This window comes from Lonchura striata, chromosome 18 (assembly GCF_046129695.1).
Source record: "Lonchura striata isolate bLonStr1 chromosome 18, bLonStr1.mat, whole genome shotgun sequence".
NCBI classification, from domain to species: Eukaryota; Metazoa; Chordata; class Aves; order Passeriformes; family Estrildidae; genus Lonchura; species Lonchura striata.
Window position 1 is genome coordinate 12289762 of NC_134620.1, and position 17379 is coordinate 12307140.

At 50.8% G+C, this 17379-nt stretch overlaps 1 protein-coding gene across 1 annotated transcript; it reads right to left on the reverse strand.

The window, feature by feature from the left end:
• Positions 1-44: 44 nt before the first annotated feature.
• Positions 45-16641, reverse strand: CFAP251 (cilia and flagella associated protein 251). Its single transcript, XM_077787296.1, is given in 24 exon segments — positions 45-85; positions 88-204; positions 1067-1168; positions 2343-2571; positions 4649-4792; positions 4990-5080; positions 7314-7477; positions 7671-7785; positions 8282-8466; positions 8739-8912; positions 9401-9549; positions 9642-9889; positions 11664-11837; positions 12324-12541; positions 12868-12912; positions 13366-13443; positions 13734-13814; positions 14250-14358; positions 14804-14913; positions 15108-15248; positions 15391-15497; positions 15658-15739; positions 15911-16130; positions 16599-16641. Coding segments are annotated over 23 exon segments (2955 nt in total). The 5' UTR covers positions 15962-16130; positions 16599-16641.
• Positions 16642-17379: the final 738 nt, after the last annotated feature.

Here is a 17379-nt window from a genome sequence, read left to right on the forward strand (position 1 = left end):
ATATTTGAGGAGAGGATCCTGGAAAGTAGGAATAAACAGAAAATCTAGTGGTCGCTAGATTCTGTGCCTTTGTAGATCAAAGATTCTTCTTTTTCCTTGTGTTCTTTTTTTCTGGTTCAGCAATAGGTAAGCCAAGAATGTCTGCAACAAATATCTCTGCTGTGATTTCTGCTGGAATTTCTTCTTCAATCAAAGCTGCTGCACCTGGAGAGCAATAACAGCATCAGAAGACACACAAAAGCCATGTCAAAATTGCTCTCCAGTAAAATTTATAAGCAGCAATAAGTGAATGAAATGTTTTTAAAGATGTACAAAGAGATCATGACAAAGTGACAGTTTACTAGCTTGATACTTTATGTGTTTATATCAGGAATTAAGCCTGTCAAATCTGTGTGTCTCACCTTGCAGCAGGTCCCTGCCTCAGACGAGTCATGGGACAACTTTAACACTTGGTCAATTTAATGTGATTTAGGATCCTGAGGGATCCAGGGATTTCAGAGTTTCAAAGTTCCCTTCAGGAGCAGCACCTTTGCTGCATGGCGCCCATTGCCAGTGACCCTAAACAGATTCTGTTCCAAACTGGTGGGGACTGGGACATGAATTGTACAAAAATGCAGTTCCAATTACAATGGGCAATTAAATTCAGCCTCTTGGCTCAAATCAATGCTATAATTTGCTGTTCCAGACTGGTGTGGACTGGGACATAAATTGCAGACAAATGCTCTCGTTACCAACAGCTCTGTTACAATGGGCACTGCGGCCTGGGTGAAACCAGCCCTGGGATTTCCCTGTGTGTTTCTAATTTCAGTTCCAGCCAGCAGATAAACAGCAATGTAATCTTGTCAGGCCCTAGTTATAGTTCATTGTCCATTTATTTTTAGATACACCCGTGCAATTGCTGCGTGGATGAAGGACAGTCTGTAGCTCTGTGACTATTTTTGCAATCCCATCTGAGCAGCTTTGACAGCTCTTGGCCTAACAGGGTAAATGGGTTTGAAATTTAAATTATTCCATTTGGGAATTAAACAGTCCTGCTTCTCTGCTGTGTGGAATGCTAATCCTGTACCTGTGGGATCGCAGGTGTCCAGTTCAGATCTTTCTTTCCTGGGTCTCCTGCCCAGCAGGGTGGTCAGACACTCAGCCAGCTCGTCCTCTGTCATCTGCTCCCCTGTACAAAATGGAGCACCACCACCGTTGGGTTATGGGGTCAATAGCACAAAAACTCAAAAGCAACTGCAATTAAACTAAACAGGACAGTTCAAAAGAGGACCTGGCTTCTCTGAGATAGAGACATATACAGTGCCAACTGAAACACATGATTCCAATGCAGGAAAATGTTGATCCTAAGGAAAATTGTCTTCTCTATAGCATTTTGGGGGAAAATGTCAATCAAAAGAAGAAATTATGATGCAGACTGCTCTTTAAGCAACACTGTAGTAGCAGGGGCTTGAGCTTCTCTTCCCACTGGAGAATTCCTGGCAGAGACCACAGTCCATGTAGCCATTTTCATGCAGAGGAAGAGAAAGGTGGAGAAAAGTCTTAATTTAGTATCTTGAAATAACATGGACACAGCACTTGTTCCCAGTTAGTGGTTGGCTCACGCCCTGGAGCATGAGGTTATAGATCTGTTATGAAACTGTTCTATCTGATGTACCTATTTATGGATGTTCACACCATCTGTATAAATAGCTAACCTTTCTCACACTGGTTGAATCCGTGGTTTCCAAGGATCTTTGTGGCAAGGAGTCTTGCCAAGTGATGTACTGAGTAAATCAGCATTTCCCTTTACCTGTTTTAATGCTCGGCTACACTTTTACACCAGAAGTAAGACAATAGAAGTTTGTTATTAGCACTCTATGGCACTGGCCACAAACAAATTAACACCCACGTTTATGGTGTTCTCCCTGATTCAGCTCAACTGAATCATCCCATCTTTTCAGTCTTTCACACTGGGTGCAGCCTAGGACCAATTTCATCCCTCCTTTCTTGTGTCCCTTTTATCCATTTTATACTACTTTTCCAGAACCTGTGTGACTAGAAGAGAAAACAGCAATTCAGATAAGGGCACACTGGGAGAAGGATACATTTTGCCAAGATCCATACTTATCATTTAACAGCTGAGATACCTCAGGCCAGCAGAGATTTCCAGAGCAGTAAAAGAAGCACAGCTGGGACAAGACAAGTGATTATTCAATTTAAAATCTGAAGGCAGGTGGCTCCTCACGCCTGCCCTGGTTACCAGGTTCTCATTCCAGGATAATTTCTTGCTGCAGGGAAAAAGTTCTGAAATTGCAGGCAGAACTAGCAAGCATAAAACTGATATTAGAAACAAAATAGCTCACCTCTGCACTGAAGCAGTGATAGGAAGTCTCCTCTGTCGATAACTTTGTCTCCCTTCTTGTTATCATAGCCAAGAACCTGAAATGCTCGTTGTATGGTTTTCATTGACAAGCCAAGTGCAGGTCGATGATTTATATAAAGTTTGATAAAATCATCTAAATTGATTTTTGTCACTTCTTCTCCAGTATCTGCATACTTGCTGAATTTTACTTCGTTTATCATGTCTTCAATCTAAAGATCAAGACAAGGCAGATGTTACATGTTTTATTTTTAAGAACATTGGGCCAGTTTCCAATCCCATGAATGCCAATGTCCCTGAACTGTGCATGTGTTGGTGCCATGACCACATCCCAGGAGGAAGCTTCATTCAGCAGCTGAGGATGGGAATGGCCAACAGTCACACACCTGCTGACATGACAATAACAAGTAAAGATGGGGGTTACACACACACACAGTCAGTTTGGATTTCCTCTCTTGTGACAGGCACTCGGTGACCCTACAGCTGTTAGTGGCACCTTGGGCACAGCTGTGTCTCCACTCTGGAACAGTGGGCAGGCAAACCTCAAACCAGTAAACACCATCTTCCATCCTTGTTCTGGAAGCACACACACGAGGGTCCCAACAGAACCAGGCTGCACATCCTGACTGGATAAGAAATCTTATTTTCCCCTGCTCTTCCCCGTGTCTAGAGTGGTTCAGGCACTGCACAAGCCAAATCCAAAATGTGCTCAGTGGGGCTGACACCCTGCACTGCTGGATCCCTCACGCTTGTCTCAGACAAACAGGCAAGCACTGGCTGTGCTGGATACCAGTGGTTTTCCTGAAGTCTGGTGCTCTGAGTCAGCCCAGTTGGCAGCTGTGCAGATGTGTGTCCAAAAGGCAACATCTGCTCCATGCCTTCATTGTCCTTGCAGCCCCTCAGAGATACACGGGCAGCAGCGAGACGCCAGGAGAATTCCCTGTGCCAACACGTACCAGGCCTGCTGCTCCCCGGGAAGGGAAGCTGATGCAAGATCTCCCTGGGGAGGACTTTGCATTCAGCCTTGGGCCTTTGTCCTTGTGTCACAAGTTTTTCCACTGAATGAAGCCCAGGGAAGAGGGAAATCTCAGCCTTATATTTTTCCTGTAGGAAACGTCATGCCAAGCAAGAACAGTCATTTTTACTCGGCTCTGGCTGATCTGGGATTAGGTTTTATATCAACCCCACTGAACTACAAAAGAAAAACACCAATTCCCAAAAGCTTTGCTAGTCAGCCCAAGCTGCCTTTTCTCCCTCCTGCTTTTCTTTTATTAAAACACTCTAGAGAGAGAGATGAACCTTCTCTCTGGATTTATTACTGATTGTAGGTTGCCTGGTTTCACAACAGCTCAGCACCTTTGTTTCCATGCCTGAAATGCTGTTTGTATTTTAATTTGGGGAAGTGTGGGGCATTATCAGGTATTATTCCAGAGGCGTTTCCCAGTGGAATATGTTCTCTGTTTCCTCAAGAGGCAAAAATGCAATAACCCAAGGAAAAGATCTAACACGGTATGAAGAGATTACACTTCAACTTAACACCAGGGCAAAGCAGCTCCAGCTCAGATAAACACTTGCTGGCTGTGGGGGCTCCCAAGTGAGTCAGTTTGGGGTGACTGTGGCAACGGTGCTGCCTCCCATCTGGTGGCTCTCCTGGCAGAGCATCCCTGGGCAGATGGGGTGGCACAGACTCACAGCAGTGCCTCAGCAGCCTGTGGGTTGCTGTGCCACGGAAGAGATGAACACAATCTCCCCCCCAGAAAGGCTGAGGGAGTGCAGTGATGCACCTCTTCCCCTGGGAGAGCCTCTCCTGTGGTGACGGGCTGGAGCTGGTGCTCAGAGGCCGTTATTCAAATCTCCTTGCTTCAGATTCAGTCATGCCAGGTTACACGTTACAAATGAGGTTTGTGTACAGTACAAACTGCCTTGGAGAAACAGCCACACGAAGGGGAAGAAGCAGCACCCTTATTAAATCAGTTCTCTCTGCTGTAAAATTTTGACCCTGAGGTTGCCTTGTTGAACAACTCTGAGCTGTCAGGCTCCAGGTTTGCTCAGCCTTCTTCTGCAGTTGGCCAACTTGCTACCAAGGAAACTTTTTAAGGAATTTTCTGCCAGATTCTGGCTACTACTATATTGATGCAAACCAGATAAAAATATGTTGACAGCCAATAAATATATCCCAGAGCCATCTAGCATGGCAATGGTCAGAATCTGGCCCTTAGAACACTTGGGAAGTGCAGTCAGTCTTGCCCTTTCTTCTTTTAATAATAACAATAAAAACAGCTGACCAACCTCTTCCTCTGATGGATAAAATCCTATTGCTCTCATTACAGAAGGAATTTCCTCCAAGGCAATATGTGTTGACACCTGTCTGGTCTCCAGTGTTTTGATACCTTGGCTGCACAGCTGTACGTAGTAAAAATAGTCCTCCAGTTCCTGCCAGGGATTCAAACAGTGCAAATTTCAGTTACCAGCAGGCACGGAAGATAAGGCTCCTTTTAGAGTTTACTAACAGCCATATCAATGAGATTGCTGTTAAAGGCTAGCTGGACAAAACATAAAGAAATGTCAGGCCTGTATAAATTAAAGACCAACCAGATGTGGTCAGACAGCATTCACAGTGAGATAATTACCCTGAAGAATTTGCCTTCTCTGCCGCCATCCAGGAGGTTGTAGAATGGGATCAAGTCCTCCCCACCCAGGAAAGCAGCAGCATTCAAGGTACTGGCAGAAGTGAAGGAAAGAAGGTACAGGAAGGGTTCATGTGAGGAGAACTTTCATGGTATCTTTTCTAGGCGTTGTTCACAGACACATTCAATAAATAAAATCTCTGGGCCTCAGAATTCAGGAAAGAAAAGCACTGCCTTGAACCTTGTGCTATTTTATCATCAGCTGCACTTCTGCAGCATATTTCATACCCAGGTTTTACATACAATAGCACAGTGTGGGAATTAATTATTACTGAATGGTCCTCTTGTTTAGTGGAATGAGTACAGGGCTGGGAGCCAGGAGCTTTTCCATGGACTTGAACTTGGTGTCTGGCATTTGGCTTTTCTGCTTCCTTATAGAGACATTGAGGGAGATGAATTAGCTAGATCAGCATTTTGAACATGCAGAGAAGGCCGGGACTCGGTGTTTGCAATAAACCACACAACTCCCTGTTCCTTGATCCAACACATTTTTCCCCAATAACTCAGTGCAATCCATTACCCGACTTCCTCCGCCGTGGCGGGTGACGGAGTTGCAGGTGCAGTTTGCATTAAACTGAAAGTGCCTGAGTAGCCACCTCTTTGTTTCAATTTCATAGGCAGTTGGAGCCAAAAGAATCCCTTTGGCTTGTGCAGATGTAAAAAGAAACCAAGCCTGGAAGTGCAATCATGGCATAGCACTGCCACATAATACCCCATGCCTGGCAGCCAGGCTGCAGCTTTCACACACACCCCTGTAGTGCTGCTTCCACTGGGGTTTTTTGCAAGCTTCATGCTTTTTTCATAATTAAGTTATTTGGGTATTAAACACAGTGGAGATTCACAAGATGCCAGAAGCAGTAATAAAATGATAATTAGCTCATCAAAAACTTCACTCCAAAAACAAATTACATAGAAATTCAATGTTGCCTGGACTCTGGCCAACCATTATAAAGAGGGATCATTTATATTCTATTGCCTTCCTTAAAATGTCGCTTATCCTGACCCCCGACTGTTTAAGCCACACAAAGTGGAAAAGAAAATAAATAAACCCATTGCTTTCCAACCCAAGTTTCCTTTGTTCTGGCACATGAAGGTGAGCTGGCTTGGCACTCTTTGGGCTTTCCTCAGAGTAAATTGTACCTGCAAAATGTGTTCCTTGCAGGACCAGCATGTCTCTTAACCACATGGTCCTAGGAAGGTGAGGGGCAGTTGTGTTTCCCAGGTGTGCACCAAATGGCAAACATAAGAGCAAGGGCTAAAAGCCAGCTCCCATGGAGTTATTTCCCAGAAACCAGGAGACACAATGCTCTGTGCTAGGAGGGTATTGTGCAGGATTTAAAAAAAAAAAAACAACCCAAAACTGCACAGACTGAGGGAGACCATGCCACACTATCCTAACTCTGCCATGGACTAAGTTCCCAGTCCCTGAAGCATGAAGTGGATCCATGGTGGCCTGGCAGTTTTCACGCCGTTCACAGCTGCCTTGCTCCATTTCTATGTACATTTCTGCATCCATGAGGAGGGGAGAGTCTGTGCCCCAAACATTGAGCAATAAGCAGCCTTGGTCCTTGACATGCCAAGAAACCAAAATATCTATCCTGCCTTTGCTGTTTTACCCTCCTGTCATGTGGGAATACATCTAGCACCACTGCCCAAGGGATCTGGCAGAGGGAAGCCTGCAGAGGACAGCGTAAGAAATCTGGCAGGATTCATCACTGGTGGTCTGGGCCAGAGCCTGGAGATCCTTCTTTGTTAGAGCAGCCTCCACTCTTCAACCACCCCATTTATTGCAGGCCATTTATTCATGTAAGCAAAGCTTTATAGGATTACAGTGGCTTGTTCTAAATCCAGTCTTCAAACACGGGGGATTTCCCAACAAATTCCTATTCCATTTGGAGAGCAGACACTTTTGTATCAGCAGCTGCCCTGTGTGCTCCTCCTGCAGCCAGTGCTGCTCCTCTGGTCCCTGCCTAACTCTGACATCACAGTGGCCAGGCCCTCACAAGTATCACAAAATCCCCTGCCCAGCTTCTTACCCTTTGGGCACTATTTCCCAGACTGGAGTATTGTTCAAGCACTATGGCCACCCCTGTGAGGTTTGCTGGCTTAATCCCTCCTACATTACAGAGAGGGGGAACAAGACCCCCTAAAATATGTCTCTCCTGTTTCAGCCACCACCCCACATAGCTGCTTGGGGCCCAATGGGTCAACCAAGCAGCTGTGGAAAGCAGGAACAAGATTCCTTTCCTTTTCCTGCCATAACTCACTGTAGGTTGACCTTCCATTTCATAAAAGTGCGCTCCTTCCCCCCGGCTGTAAAGATGTAACGCCCGTCGTGGGAGATGGCAAAGCCAGAGGCACCATCCGGGTGGCAAATGAAGGCTGAGGACTTGTGGGGGTTGCCATCGACAGGCAGCATCTGCAAGCCCACCTGTAAGGGAAGAGGGAGTCTGGGAGGGCTGAGGGTCCCACTGGGGTACTGTCACATCCTCTTCCCCAGGAGCTTGCTCAGCTTTCAGGCAGGACCAGCCTACACGTGGCTTCATCCTCAAGGAAATTCCCAAGGGTCCAGCAGCTCTGCAAGTGGGGGGCTCTTGTACAGCTGAGCAGGTGGGGCTCCATACCTTGTCCTTTGTAATGTACACCAGGTAGTGCTGCTGGGGGTCCGCAGAGCTTGTCCTAGGGAGGATTTGTATCTTCTCCAAGGGGGAACCATAGGTTGGTCCCAAAAGGGTCTTTCTAAAGGCAAATAATGTATTTATCCACTCGAGACCACCCAAAACATTTTTGAACAGCTTTTGTGTGGAAGGATGGGTAGATAGGGGAGGTGTGCAGAGGCTTTGGTTACTCATGAGAGAACAGGATAGGACAGGGTCCCCAGCTAGAAGGGACTACACTGGGGTTCAGAAATTATTTTAGTGCTCAGGGATTATTATGCTTGGCTCTTGTGGACTCCGATCTCTTTATCTCATGACTAACTGCTACATCTCAGGTCCAACATAGTCAGTAAACCAAGATCCACCTGCAGTTACAACCTTGCTAAATGACACATTAGTGAACAGTAGAGTGGGCATAAGAATGGAGTGACCTGAGGGCTCTAGAACCATCCCAAGATCTGCATCACAGATGGAAAATCATATGCTTATGAGTGAAAGTATGGTGGTCATTAGACCAAGGAGAACACAGGGTCAGGAGGAGACACCCAGGCAATGGCAGGCCTGAATCGATCCTCTACCTGCACATTTTGGTTGTCGTGTTGTAGAGCTTCATTTTGTAGCAGTTGTTGGCAGTGAGGAAAAAGGACTCGGTGCTGAGCTGCGGGTACCAGGTCAAGCACAGGGGCACTGCAACCTGCTCCAGCCTGTCCCTGTGTGTCACTACCAAGTGATCCTTAATGCTGCTCTTCAGGTCATATTCAACCTGGAGGGAAGAAAGGAAACACAGCAACTCCCCTGTGGTTTGCCCTGTACCCATGACCTTGTGGATTCACTGGATTTGATCTCCTGGAAAAGCTACAATAGGAAAGCCTCAGCACCAAGACCGGGCTAAGAAACAACGCCCAGCAATGGAGCTGGTGGGGAAAGGGTTGGGAGCCATGGAACCAAACACGGAGCCTCCTTTGATGGCCTTGTCCAGCCCCACACCTTTAACCACAAAGCTTCACTATCCTTTAAACTTTTGCATCAACCCACCAGCTGCCGGTCCTCCCCGAGGCTCAGCAGCCTGGGCTCGTTGCTGTCTGAGTGGACCCCAAAGAGGATGCTCCGGATGGGTTTGTAGTGGGAGTCCAGCCCTGCCAGATGTTCCCAGCATCTGCTCCCATTTTGTAGGACTCTCTTGTAAACAGTCACTGAATAATTCTCATCCTGCAACAACAGCACAAAGCTCAATGAGGGGAATCTTTTTCTTTGTACAGATCATCACCAGTTGTTACAAACTTTGAGTCAAACTGCTTCAATGCTCCCTCAAAACTTGTACAGGGAGACATGGGATTGAGGGAGAAGCCCCCTCCCAGAGCACCAGCCAGGAGGAAATCCTTCCTCCAGCCCCTTCTTCAGATGGACGCAGGGCTAAGATTTGTCACTAAAGTTAGGGACTGGGCAGTGCTGACTGGTGACGTTTTTACAGAGTAACTCTTCAAAGCAGGAAAAGCATTTGGGAGTCAGGAAGCCCCAGGGGAGGAACAGCCCTCTGCCCTGCTCGCTCTGCATTTCAGAGTCACCAAGCCCCGGGGAGGGCCGGCCCTTTGCCCCGCTCGCTCTGTGCCTCGCAGCACGGCCGGCAATTCCCAGTCCCTCCCAAAGCTGCCCCTGAGCAGCGCATGTAAATCACCGAGCGGAAAAAACAAGCTTACAGCGGTTGCGATGTACTTGGAATCGTGAGAGAAGCTGATGTGAGTCACGGGACCTTGCGAGAACTGGAATTCCTCGCAGATGGACTGAAGGGAAATTGCATCAAGGATGTAAACGCTTCCATCAGTAAAACCAGCAGCCAGAAAATGACCTGGAAAGCAGACCAGAAACCTCTCACGACATGATCACTCCTCCCAGGAAGGCCAGTGCTTGGCACATGGAGAGGTCACAGGGCTGGGATACCTTCAGGATCATAGGATAAGCACTGGATGCCAGCCTCAGTGAATATCCTGCTAATGAGGTACTGGGTCTGCTTGTAGTCCCACACCTTCAGCAGCCCACAGTGGCTCCCCACAGCCACGAGTGGCTCCCGAGGGTGGCAGGCAATGGCATTCACAGCTTTCTTTGCCTCTGTCATGATTCTTTCAAAGCTTGTGCTGTCTGTTGCAACATGGAACATGGTTGCATCAGAGGTTGAAAGGATAAAGTTCCTATTTAGTGTGAGAGAAACAGAATTCGATGAATCAGACCAACTGGCTCATATCCCTGCAAGCTATATTACACATTGGTCTCTTTTTAGCAAGTTAGTTGGACAATCACTTCTATTTTGTGATACACACTATGGTAACGTTCCTGACCTGGAAGGCAAGTGACACTTTGTATTCATGACCTGGGAAATGGCCATGGGAAGACACTGGATCCAGTTCTATTTTCTACTTGGCTGGGCTAGCCAGAAGATGAATGACATCTGGGGAGCTCCTGCCATTTGCAAGTCAGTGGTGTGTGAGATGGACAAATGAGCAATTGGAGATACTCTGAATGGCCTTTTCACGTGTCTCCACGCCACCACTGTCAGTGGCTCCGCGTTGACCATGCTGCCATGGCCAAGGCCAGAGGGCAGTTTCAGTCCCTGCCTGCTCACTTGGCCATGCTGAGCAGCACAGCAGAGAGGTTCCACTGTGTGACTGATGATGGGTGAAGCAGACAGCAGGATAATTATTCATATCACAGCACAAATATGTACAGTTTCAGTCTGCCTGATTGAGAGTCTGGGCCCAGTAAAAGGGACAAGAGATAATCACACAGAAATCCCAGAGTGGTTTGAGTAGGAAGGGACCTTAAAGATCATCTTGTTTCAACATCTTCCACCAGACAGGTTACTCCAAGCACCATCCAGCCTGGCCTTGAACAATTCTAGGCATGGAGCATCCACTGCTTTTCTGGGCGACCTGTGCCAGGACATCACCACCCTCACAGTGAAGAATTTCTTCCTATATCCCATCTAACCCTGCCCTCTATCAATTTTAAGCCATTTTCCCCTTGTCCTGTCACTCCCTACCCTTGTCCAATGTCTCTCTCCAGCTGTTTTGGAGCCCTTGAGGCACTGGGAGGTGCTATAAGGTCTCCTTGGAGCCTTCTCCAGGCTGAGTCTGGGAGCTGCACAGACACACAAGTGGGGAAGCACAGCCTCTTTGCCAGCTGTTCCATCACAGCCACTAGTTTATGCACATCTGGCCCAGGTACTGATGGACTCTGCATGCCTGGACCCCTTGTGTGCCTTAGCTGGGCTCTCCAGCCATTCCTAACCCCACCAGCCTCTGGGGATGAGCTCAAGCCTTCCCTTTCCTTTTGGGAAACCAAACCATCCTCCAGGACACTGCTCCAGGCTGGAGAAGACTCTGTCCCACATGGCTCTTTGGAAAACACACGTGGCCAAGAACAGACGTTGCCAGGAAAGCTTAACAGAAGGGACAGACGTGGTTTGCAGTCTGGATGGAGCCACCCAACAGCTTCGTGTGGCCTGCAGACTCCCTGTAAATCCCCAGGCACAGCTATGTCACACAGAGGGACACAGAGGGGCTGGTGACCCGTCAGTGTGGTCCAACCCTGTGCCGGTGCCACGGCCCTGATCAGTTTGCCAAACCATGATAAAATCCAACTGGATACAGCCATGCCTAGGGAGGGTTTAAGGGGGGATTAAGGGGCCCAGTGAGCTCTGGAGGCTTGGCATTAGCACTGCCTGGTGTGCCAGGTACCTGGCAGAAAAACTGATCATCACCATGCCTGCCCTGACGCCGTGTCTGCACCAAGGCATCACCTGGAGCCCACACTCCCTCTCTCTCCAGCCCAGGAGCCTGGGCACAGGGCTGAATCCTGCTCCAGACCAGGCAGAAGCTCATGGAGCAGCTCTCACTGAGCACCTCCCCAGCTTTCAGCTGCAGGGCAAACACAGGAGAAGGCCTGGGTAGGTAGAGAGACACTCACCTGGTGAGAAAAGGCTGGCTGCTGCCTGGGAGGGCACTGGGACGATCCCGAAGGATTGTGGAGAAGGAGATGGACTGGATGGGACCCACTTTGTCGTGGCTGTAGATGGTGAGGAGCCGCAGCTGCCCATCGTAGAATTTAACCTGCCCTTTCACATCACCTGTGACTATACAGCTGCAGGGAGGGGAAAGTTATTAACCACACTGACTGACCACTCCCAAATATTTCTTGGAGAGCATCCTTGGGTGGAAGCAAATCTCTTCCTCATTTCTCTGCACAAGTACACGAGCAGAGCCCTGCACAGATGTGCAGGAGAAAGCCAGGGTTGTGCAGAAACCAGAGGCTCTGCTGTGACCCTGCCGTGTCCCTGCCGTGTCCCCAAGGCTGTCGCGGATTTTGGTGGCTGTCTGCTCCCTCTGCCGGTAGCGGCCAGGCGGCTGAGCCACTGTCAGAGCAACCCCAGGAGAGCTGGCATCGCATCACCACCACTTTTCAACTTCATTTCCACCCCCACACAAATCCATTGCTGAAAATTACACTTTCCCGCACGAGTGACCATGCTGCCAAGTGACTTAAAACTCCAACATTATCTCTGCCACTCCTACAGCTGAGGCACCTGAGGGCTGTACCTACAGCTACTGAAAAGGGCTGCCCTGTTACCTCTCCAACACTGTGAGCACGGTAAGACTCTCCTTCTGCAGTGACACCACCTTGGTGGCTGTTACTCCGTGGGGTTTGGCCGGCAGCTCCTCGGGGAGCGTGCGGGGACTGTCCATGTCCCACACCACCAGCTTCCCGGCCGAGGTGCCCGTCAGAGCTTGGGTGTTGTTAACATGGAAAACCGACTGGCTGAACTGTCCCACCAGGCACTTGAAGGTCTGTGGAGACAGCAGCCAGGCTGTGTTTTCATCCCAGAGCTGGCTCTGCCTTCCTCAAACAGAGAGATTGCCATTCTCTCATGGCATTCCCTTCCTGTCCCATGGCAGGACAAGAGACAAGAGCCCCAGGAGAAAATGCAGTGGGGCACTTTAGAGAGAGAGCCCTGCTTGAGCTCAGCTTGGGCAAACCTGGTTTGTCCCTGTCTGAGGGGACAGGCTGGGGCCATGGCTGCTGTTTTTGCTTAAGGGGATGGGGAGGGACAGTGGTGCTGCCAGCAGGAAAGCCAAGAGGGTGACATGCTGTGGTCCCTCCCTGCTGTGCTCACCTGGTTGCTCAGGAATGGTGCCCCGTACTGCAAACCAGAATCATCCTGGGGAAAGCAGAGAAAACATCCAGGACAGGGATTTTGGAACTGAGCTCTGCAGTGCCAGCATGGTCCTCTCCACCATCTGGACACTGGTCCCACACTGTGGTGACCAAAGCAGGGCTTCTGGGACAGAAAGGCTCCAGGCTCTTCCAGAGAGCACAAAACATCCTCTCCTTCCACCTGCTTCTTTCCAAAGCTGCTGAATGGCACAAGGCCCATGGGAAAGCAGAAGTGGGAGAGGTGAAGAGCATCCCTGCCACAGCTGGGCCTGACCAGGGTGGGAGTGGAGGGAGTGTGATACTCTGTCCAGACCACTTTGGGATCTGGCAAGACAGGGAGCAGGGAAGGGACAGATCTGCAGAGTGACCCCAGTTGTGGACAGACACCTGGCCCCTGAGCCCCCCCTGCCATCTCCTTTCTGGCACCAAAAACACAACTTCCCATGTCCCTACTTACCCACAGGTAAAATATCACCTGGGTTTTGCTGTTGCTGACAAACTCATGGGGATTCTGAGGGTTAAAAATGACATAATCCTGAAATTCAAAGACTTGCATTAGCACCAAGCTGAGCAATGCTTTCTGCTTATTCTTCCATCCAAAACCACCTCACCAGCTGCACTGAACTGAAATCAGAGGACACCCCATGCCTGTCAGGCATCAGAAGGACAGGGATGACCCCTTGGGATGCTTTGCTGCATCAGGGTGCCCCAGAAGTGGGGTGTGATCCTGCCTCCGAGGGGGGTACCAGGGGGAGCAGGTGAGGATGGGGCTGTCCAGCCCAGCCCAGCCCATCCCCTCTGCCCCCCTAGGCCATGATCACTCACCTGATACCCAAACTCAGGCTTCAGCTCTGTGCTGCACATGGGTTTCCCTGTGGGCAAAGTCCATCTCCAAACACAAACTTCCTGAAAGAGAAGGGGAGAAAAATCCAAGGAACACTCCCATGGCTCTCTGGGAGGTTTGGGGAGCCAGGTGAATCCTATTCCCCACTGCAGGGGATGGTGTGGCCTAGAAGACTGCAGCAGGCTAAAACCCAGGACAGCCTGGCAGCAGAAAGCTTAATTTCAGGAAATAATGCTAGAAATTGCTTAGATTAAAGTGATTAAGTCAGAAGCTTTTATCCCAAATTAAGATCCATTTTCTCAACTCTGCAGCATTCACTTTAATGAAATCCAGGTCTGTCTTCTAATGGCTCAGCAAAATCAAAGCATCACTCTGCAAACCCACTCCCCTTCCCTCCTGCTCTCCCCTTCTGAATTCCCACCTCCCCTGCGCTGCACTGCAAAAAACTTCCAGGTCTCTATCCTGCAAAGCAATGCAAGAGGAGATATTCTCTTCACCTGCACAGCAGCAGCACTAATGGTCACCAAATACTTGGCGTCTTGGGAAATGGCAATGGCACAGACCCCGTCCTCGGAATGACTCTCGAAGATGGTGCGCACGGGTACCCTGCGGAGCAGAGATCCCATGGGTGCTCCTGGCAGCACAGGGGGTTCCAGGCAGTCACTTGGCAAAGTCTGAGGCACAACCCACCCACCCTGGTCTGTGTGGAAGAAGGGACGGAGGGAGGGAGGCGCAGACACTGGTGCTGCCATAGGCTGGTGCTCATCGTCCCCTCCATCCCTTCCTCCCAAGTGAATGGCACTGGGAAACAACTCACCAGGGATCTTTGAAGATCCTACAGCATGGAGATGTGATGTACTTAGTCTGGGGGAGCTCAGCCCCATCTCAGTGTCCCATGAGTGTGGGTGATACAAGGACTATGAAGGACTTGGATTGGTTTTTTGTCTGTCCCTGCGTTCTCCCGTTTTACTCTCAGCTGAGACTGGAGTCAGTCCTGAGTGATTTACTGGCCACAGGGAGTTTCCAAAAGAGGAGGTTCCTGGGAGCTTACCCAGAATAGGAGTCCCACACAATGATCAGAGCATCTGGCCCTTTGTCAGCAGTCGCAACCCAGCGTTTGTCTTCACTCACACACAGGCAGGAGATGACATTGGTGTGGCCCTGGGGGAGGGAAGCAGCAAAGTGCCTTCAAGGCTGCAAACCTGGGGCTGTTCTGTTCCTACCTTTTGTGTGGGCTGCTCCTGGGTTTGGTTATAGGTGACCCCTGAGCACAGAGCACCAGAAAGAGAGATGGAGGGAGGGAGTCCAGGAGAAGGGGAGGAAGAGGAGGAGGGAGATGCTCGGCTGTGCCAGACCTGCAGGTGGAACTGCCTGTTCCGCAGGATATCGTGGATGACCACTGTGTGGGAGGAGATGTACAGGAGCACCCGGTCCTCCCCGTCCATCAGGCTGTGCACAGCCAGGCTGCTGTTGTAGCCAAACACCCAGGACAGGTCCTGCAGGGAAGAGACAGCTCCTGGCTCTCAGCAGCCAGGACATAAAGGCACGCAAGGTCTGTGGGGTGATGGAAGAGAGCAGGCCAGGAGTGCTGGGTGCCATGTGGACCACCCTGGTGGCACTGTGCCCGTTGGTACTCACAAGGGGGTGAAGGCTGCTGTCCTTGTTCTTCAGGAACAGCATCCCCGGTGTGGCCGCCCACACCATGCTGGCAGAGCCTTTATGCTGTGTGTCCTTCTCCCTGTAGTCTGAGAGAGGGCTGGAGATGGCTCCCTTGGACTCAAGACAGTCCTGGGGGTGGTTCTGGGGGTCCAGCACCCTCCAGACATGATGTCCCAGCAGTGCCTTCCCCCAGGGTGCCCTGGCTCCCAGCCCAGGTGCTGGGCAGGGTATCTGAGATCCCCATACCTAAAGGAGATGCCCGGGGACACGATGGTGACGCATCATCCTCTGGTGCTTCTTTCTTCTCCCTGGCAGCAGCAAGGGTGTCCTTGAAAAGGAAGAGAGGTTTTGGTGAATGCTGGTTCCTGGGCTGGTCTGGATGGGAACTGCCCTGTGGCTACTGGGAAGGAACCCCAGCAGGTCCCAGATCCCAAGGGCTCTGTTTCCACTGGGATCTGCCCCAGACCCTTTCTCAAACTTTCCATGGTGCTGTCCTCACCTCCTCAGGCTGCACATCCGTCTCCTGAGTCGTCTGTCCGTCCTGGGACATCTCCCTGGGCTCACTGCTTAGTGCTGCTCTTCCCTCAATGGGTCACTCCAGTGTAACTTCACATGGACCATCCATCCACACCTTCTCCCTCCTCCCAGGGAGCTGGGCTGTGGAGACTCTCTGAAATACTTCCCCACACACACTCTCCCAGATTTGGCCACACAACAAGCTGGAATTGGGCAGAGCAGGAGAAAAGGACACCTGTGAAGCTGGGAAATGGGTCCCAGAGCCCCTTCTCAGCTCTCATACTGAAGAAGCCCAGCACAGCGATCATCGCAGCTGAGCGCAGCCTCCCTCCCTCGGCTGGGAGGGTGCCCCGTGCACCGCGCCGGCCACGGAAATTTCCCTTTCGCCTGGGGTTTTGTCACAGTCCCCGGCAGCAGCTGCTTCATCTCCGCCTTCACGGGGCTGGATTTGAGCCAACACCGAAACCTTGTGCACAGAAAACTTTCACAGGAAGGGAAAGAAGCCCTGGGAAAAGCCCTCCCCGGGCCTCGGCAGGCGGGACGGGAGCTCGGGAGCGGCCGCGTCTCACCGCGCTCGCACGGAACCGTTCCCAAAACCCCTCCAGGCTTCGATGCCTCCTGCTGTCCCGAGGGAACCCCCCGGAGACCCTCCCCAAGGCCCCTCCGCTCACCGACACGGCGATCCCCCGTCTCTCTGCCTCTGCGACCGCCGTTCCCAGGCAACGGCTGCGCCGGCAGCACCGGCTGCGCCACCGGCTGCACCGGGAAACGCCGGGAGAGAGCACAGAACCTCCTCATCCTCACCGGCTGCACCGGGAAACGCCGGGAGAGAGCACAGAACCTCCTCATCCTCACCGGCTGCACCGGGAAACGCCGGGAGAGGAACATCCCTGTATCCACTGTCTGCCGGGCAGAGGCAGCGCTGTCCCCCGCCCAAAGCAGGGACCCGGAGGAGGGACCATGCAGCCCTTCACCCTACCCAAGCCTAAACCCCACTCATGGCTGGGACAAAGCCCCTCTCGGCATCGCCAGAGCCCTTCGGGACCGAACCCTCACCCTGCCCGAGGAATGGGATGAGGGATCTTTACCCGATAGCCCGCACAGGAGTTGCAGGCAGCTCTGCTCCAGTGGCTTTCCTGAGCAGGACAAGTGGGCTCAAAGGGAGAAAAATCATCCCCCAAGCCCTGCCAGTCCCCCACGGTCCCCAGCTCTCTCCCATGGCACTTGCACAGGGAACCCACTCGAGGTTCTCACTTCACCCCTGCAGATAATCAGCTCCAAACACTCCCAGCTGTTGACCTCAGGCTTGCTGTTAAGCTCAAATAATAACAATTTCTAAACTTAATTTGTTTTTCTTTCTGCCCAGAAAGAGCCTCGCACCCTGCTGGGAGCAGAAAGGAGATTTGTTATCAGCTCCTATTATCTCCCTGACCCAGAGAGGCTGCCCCAAAT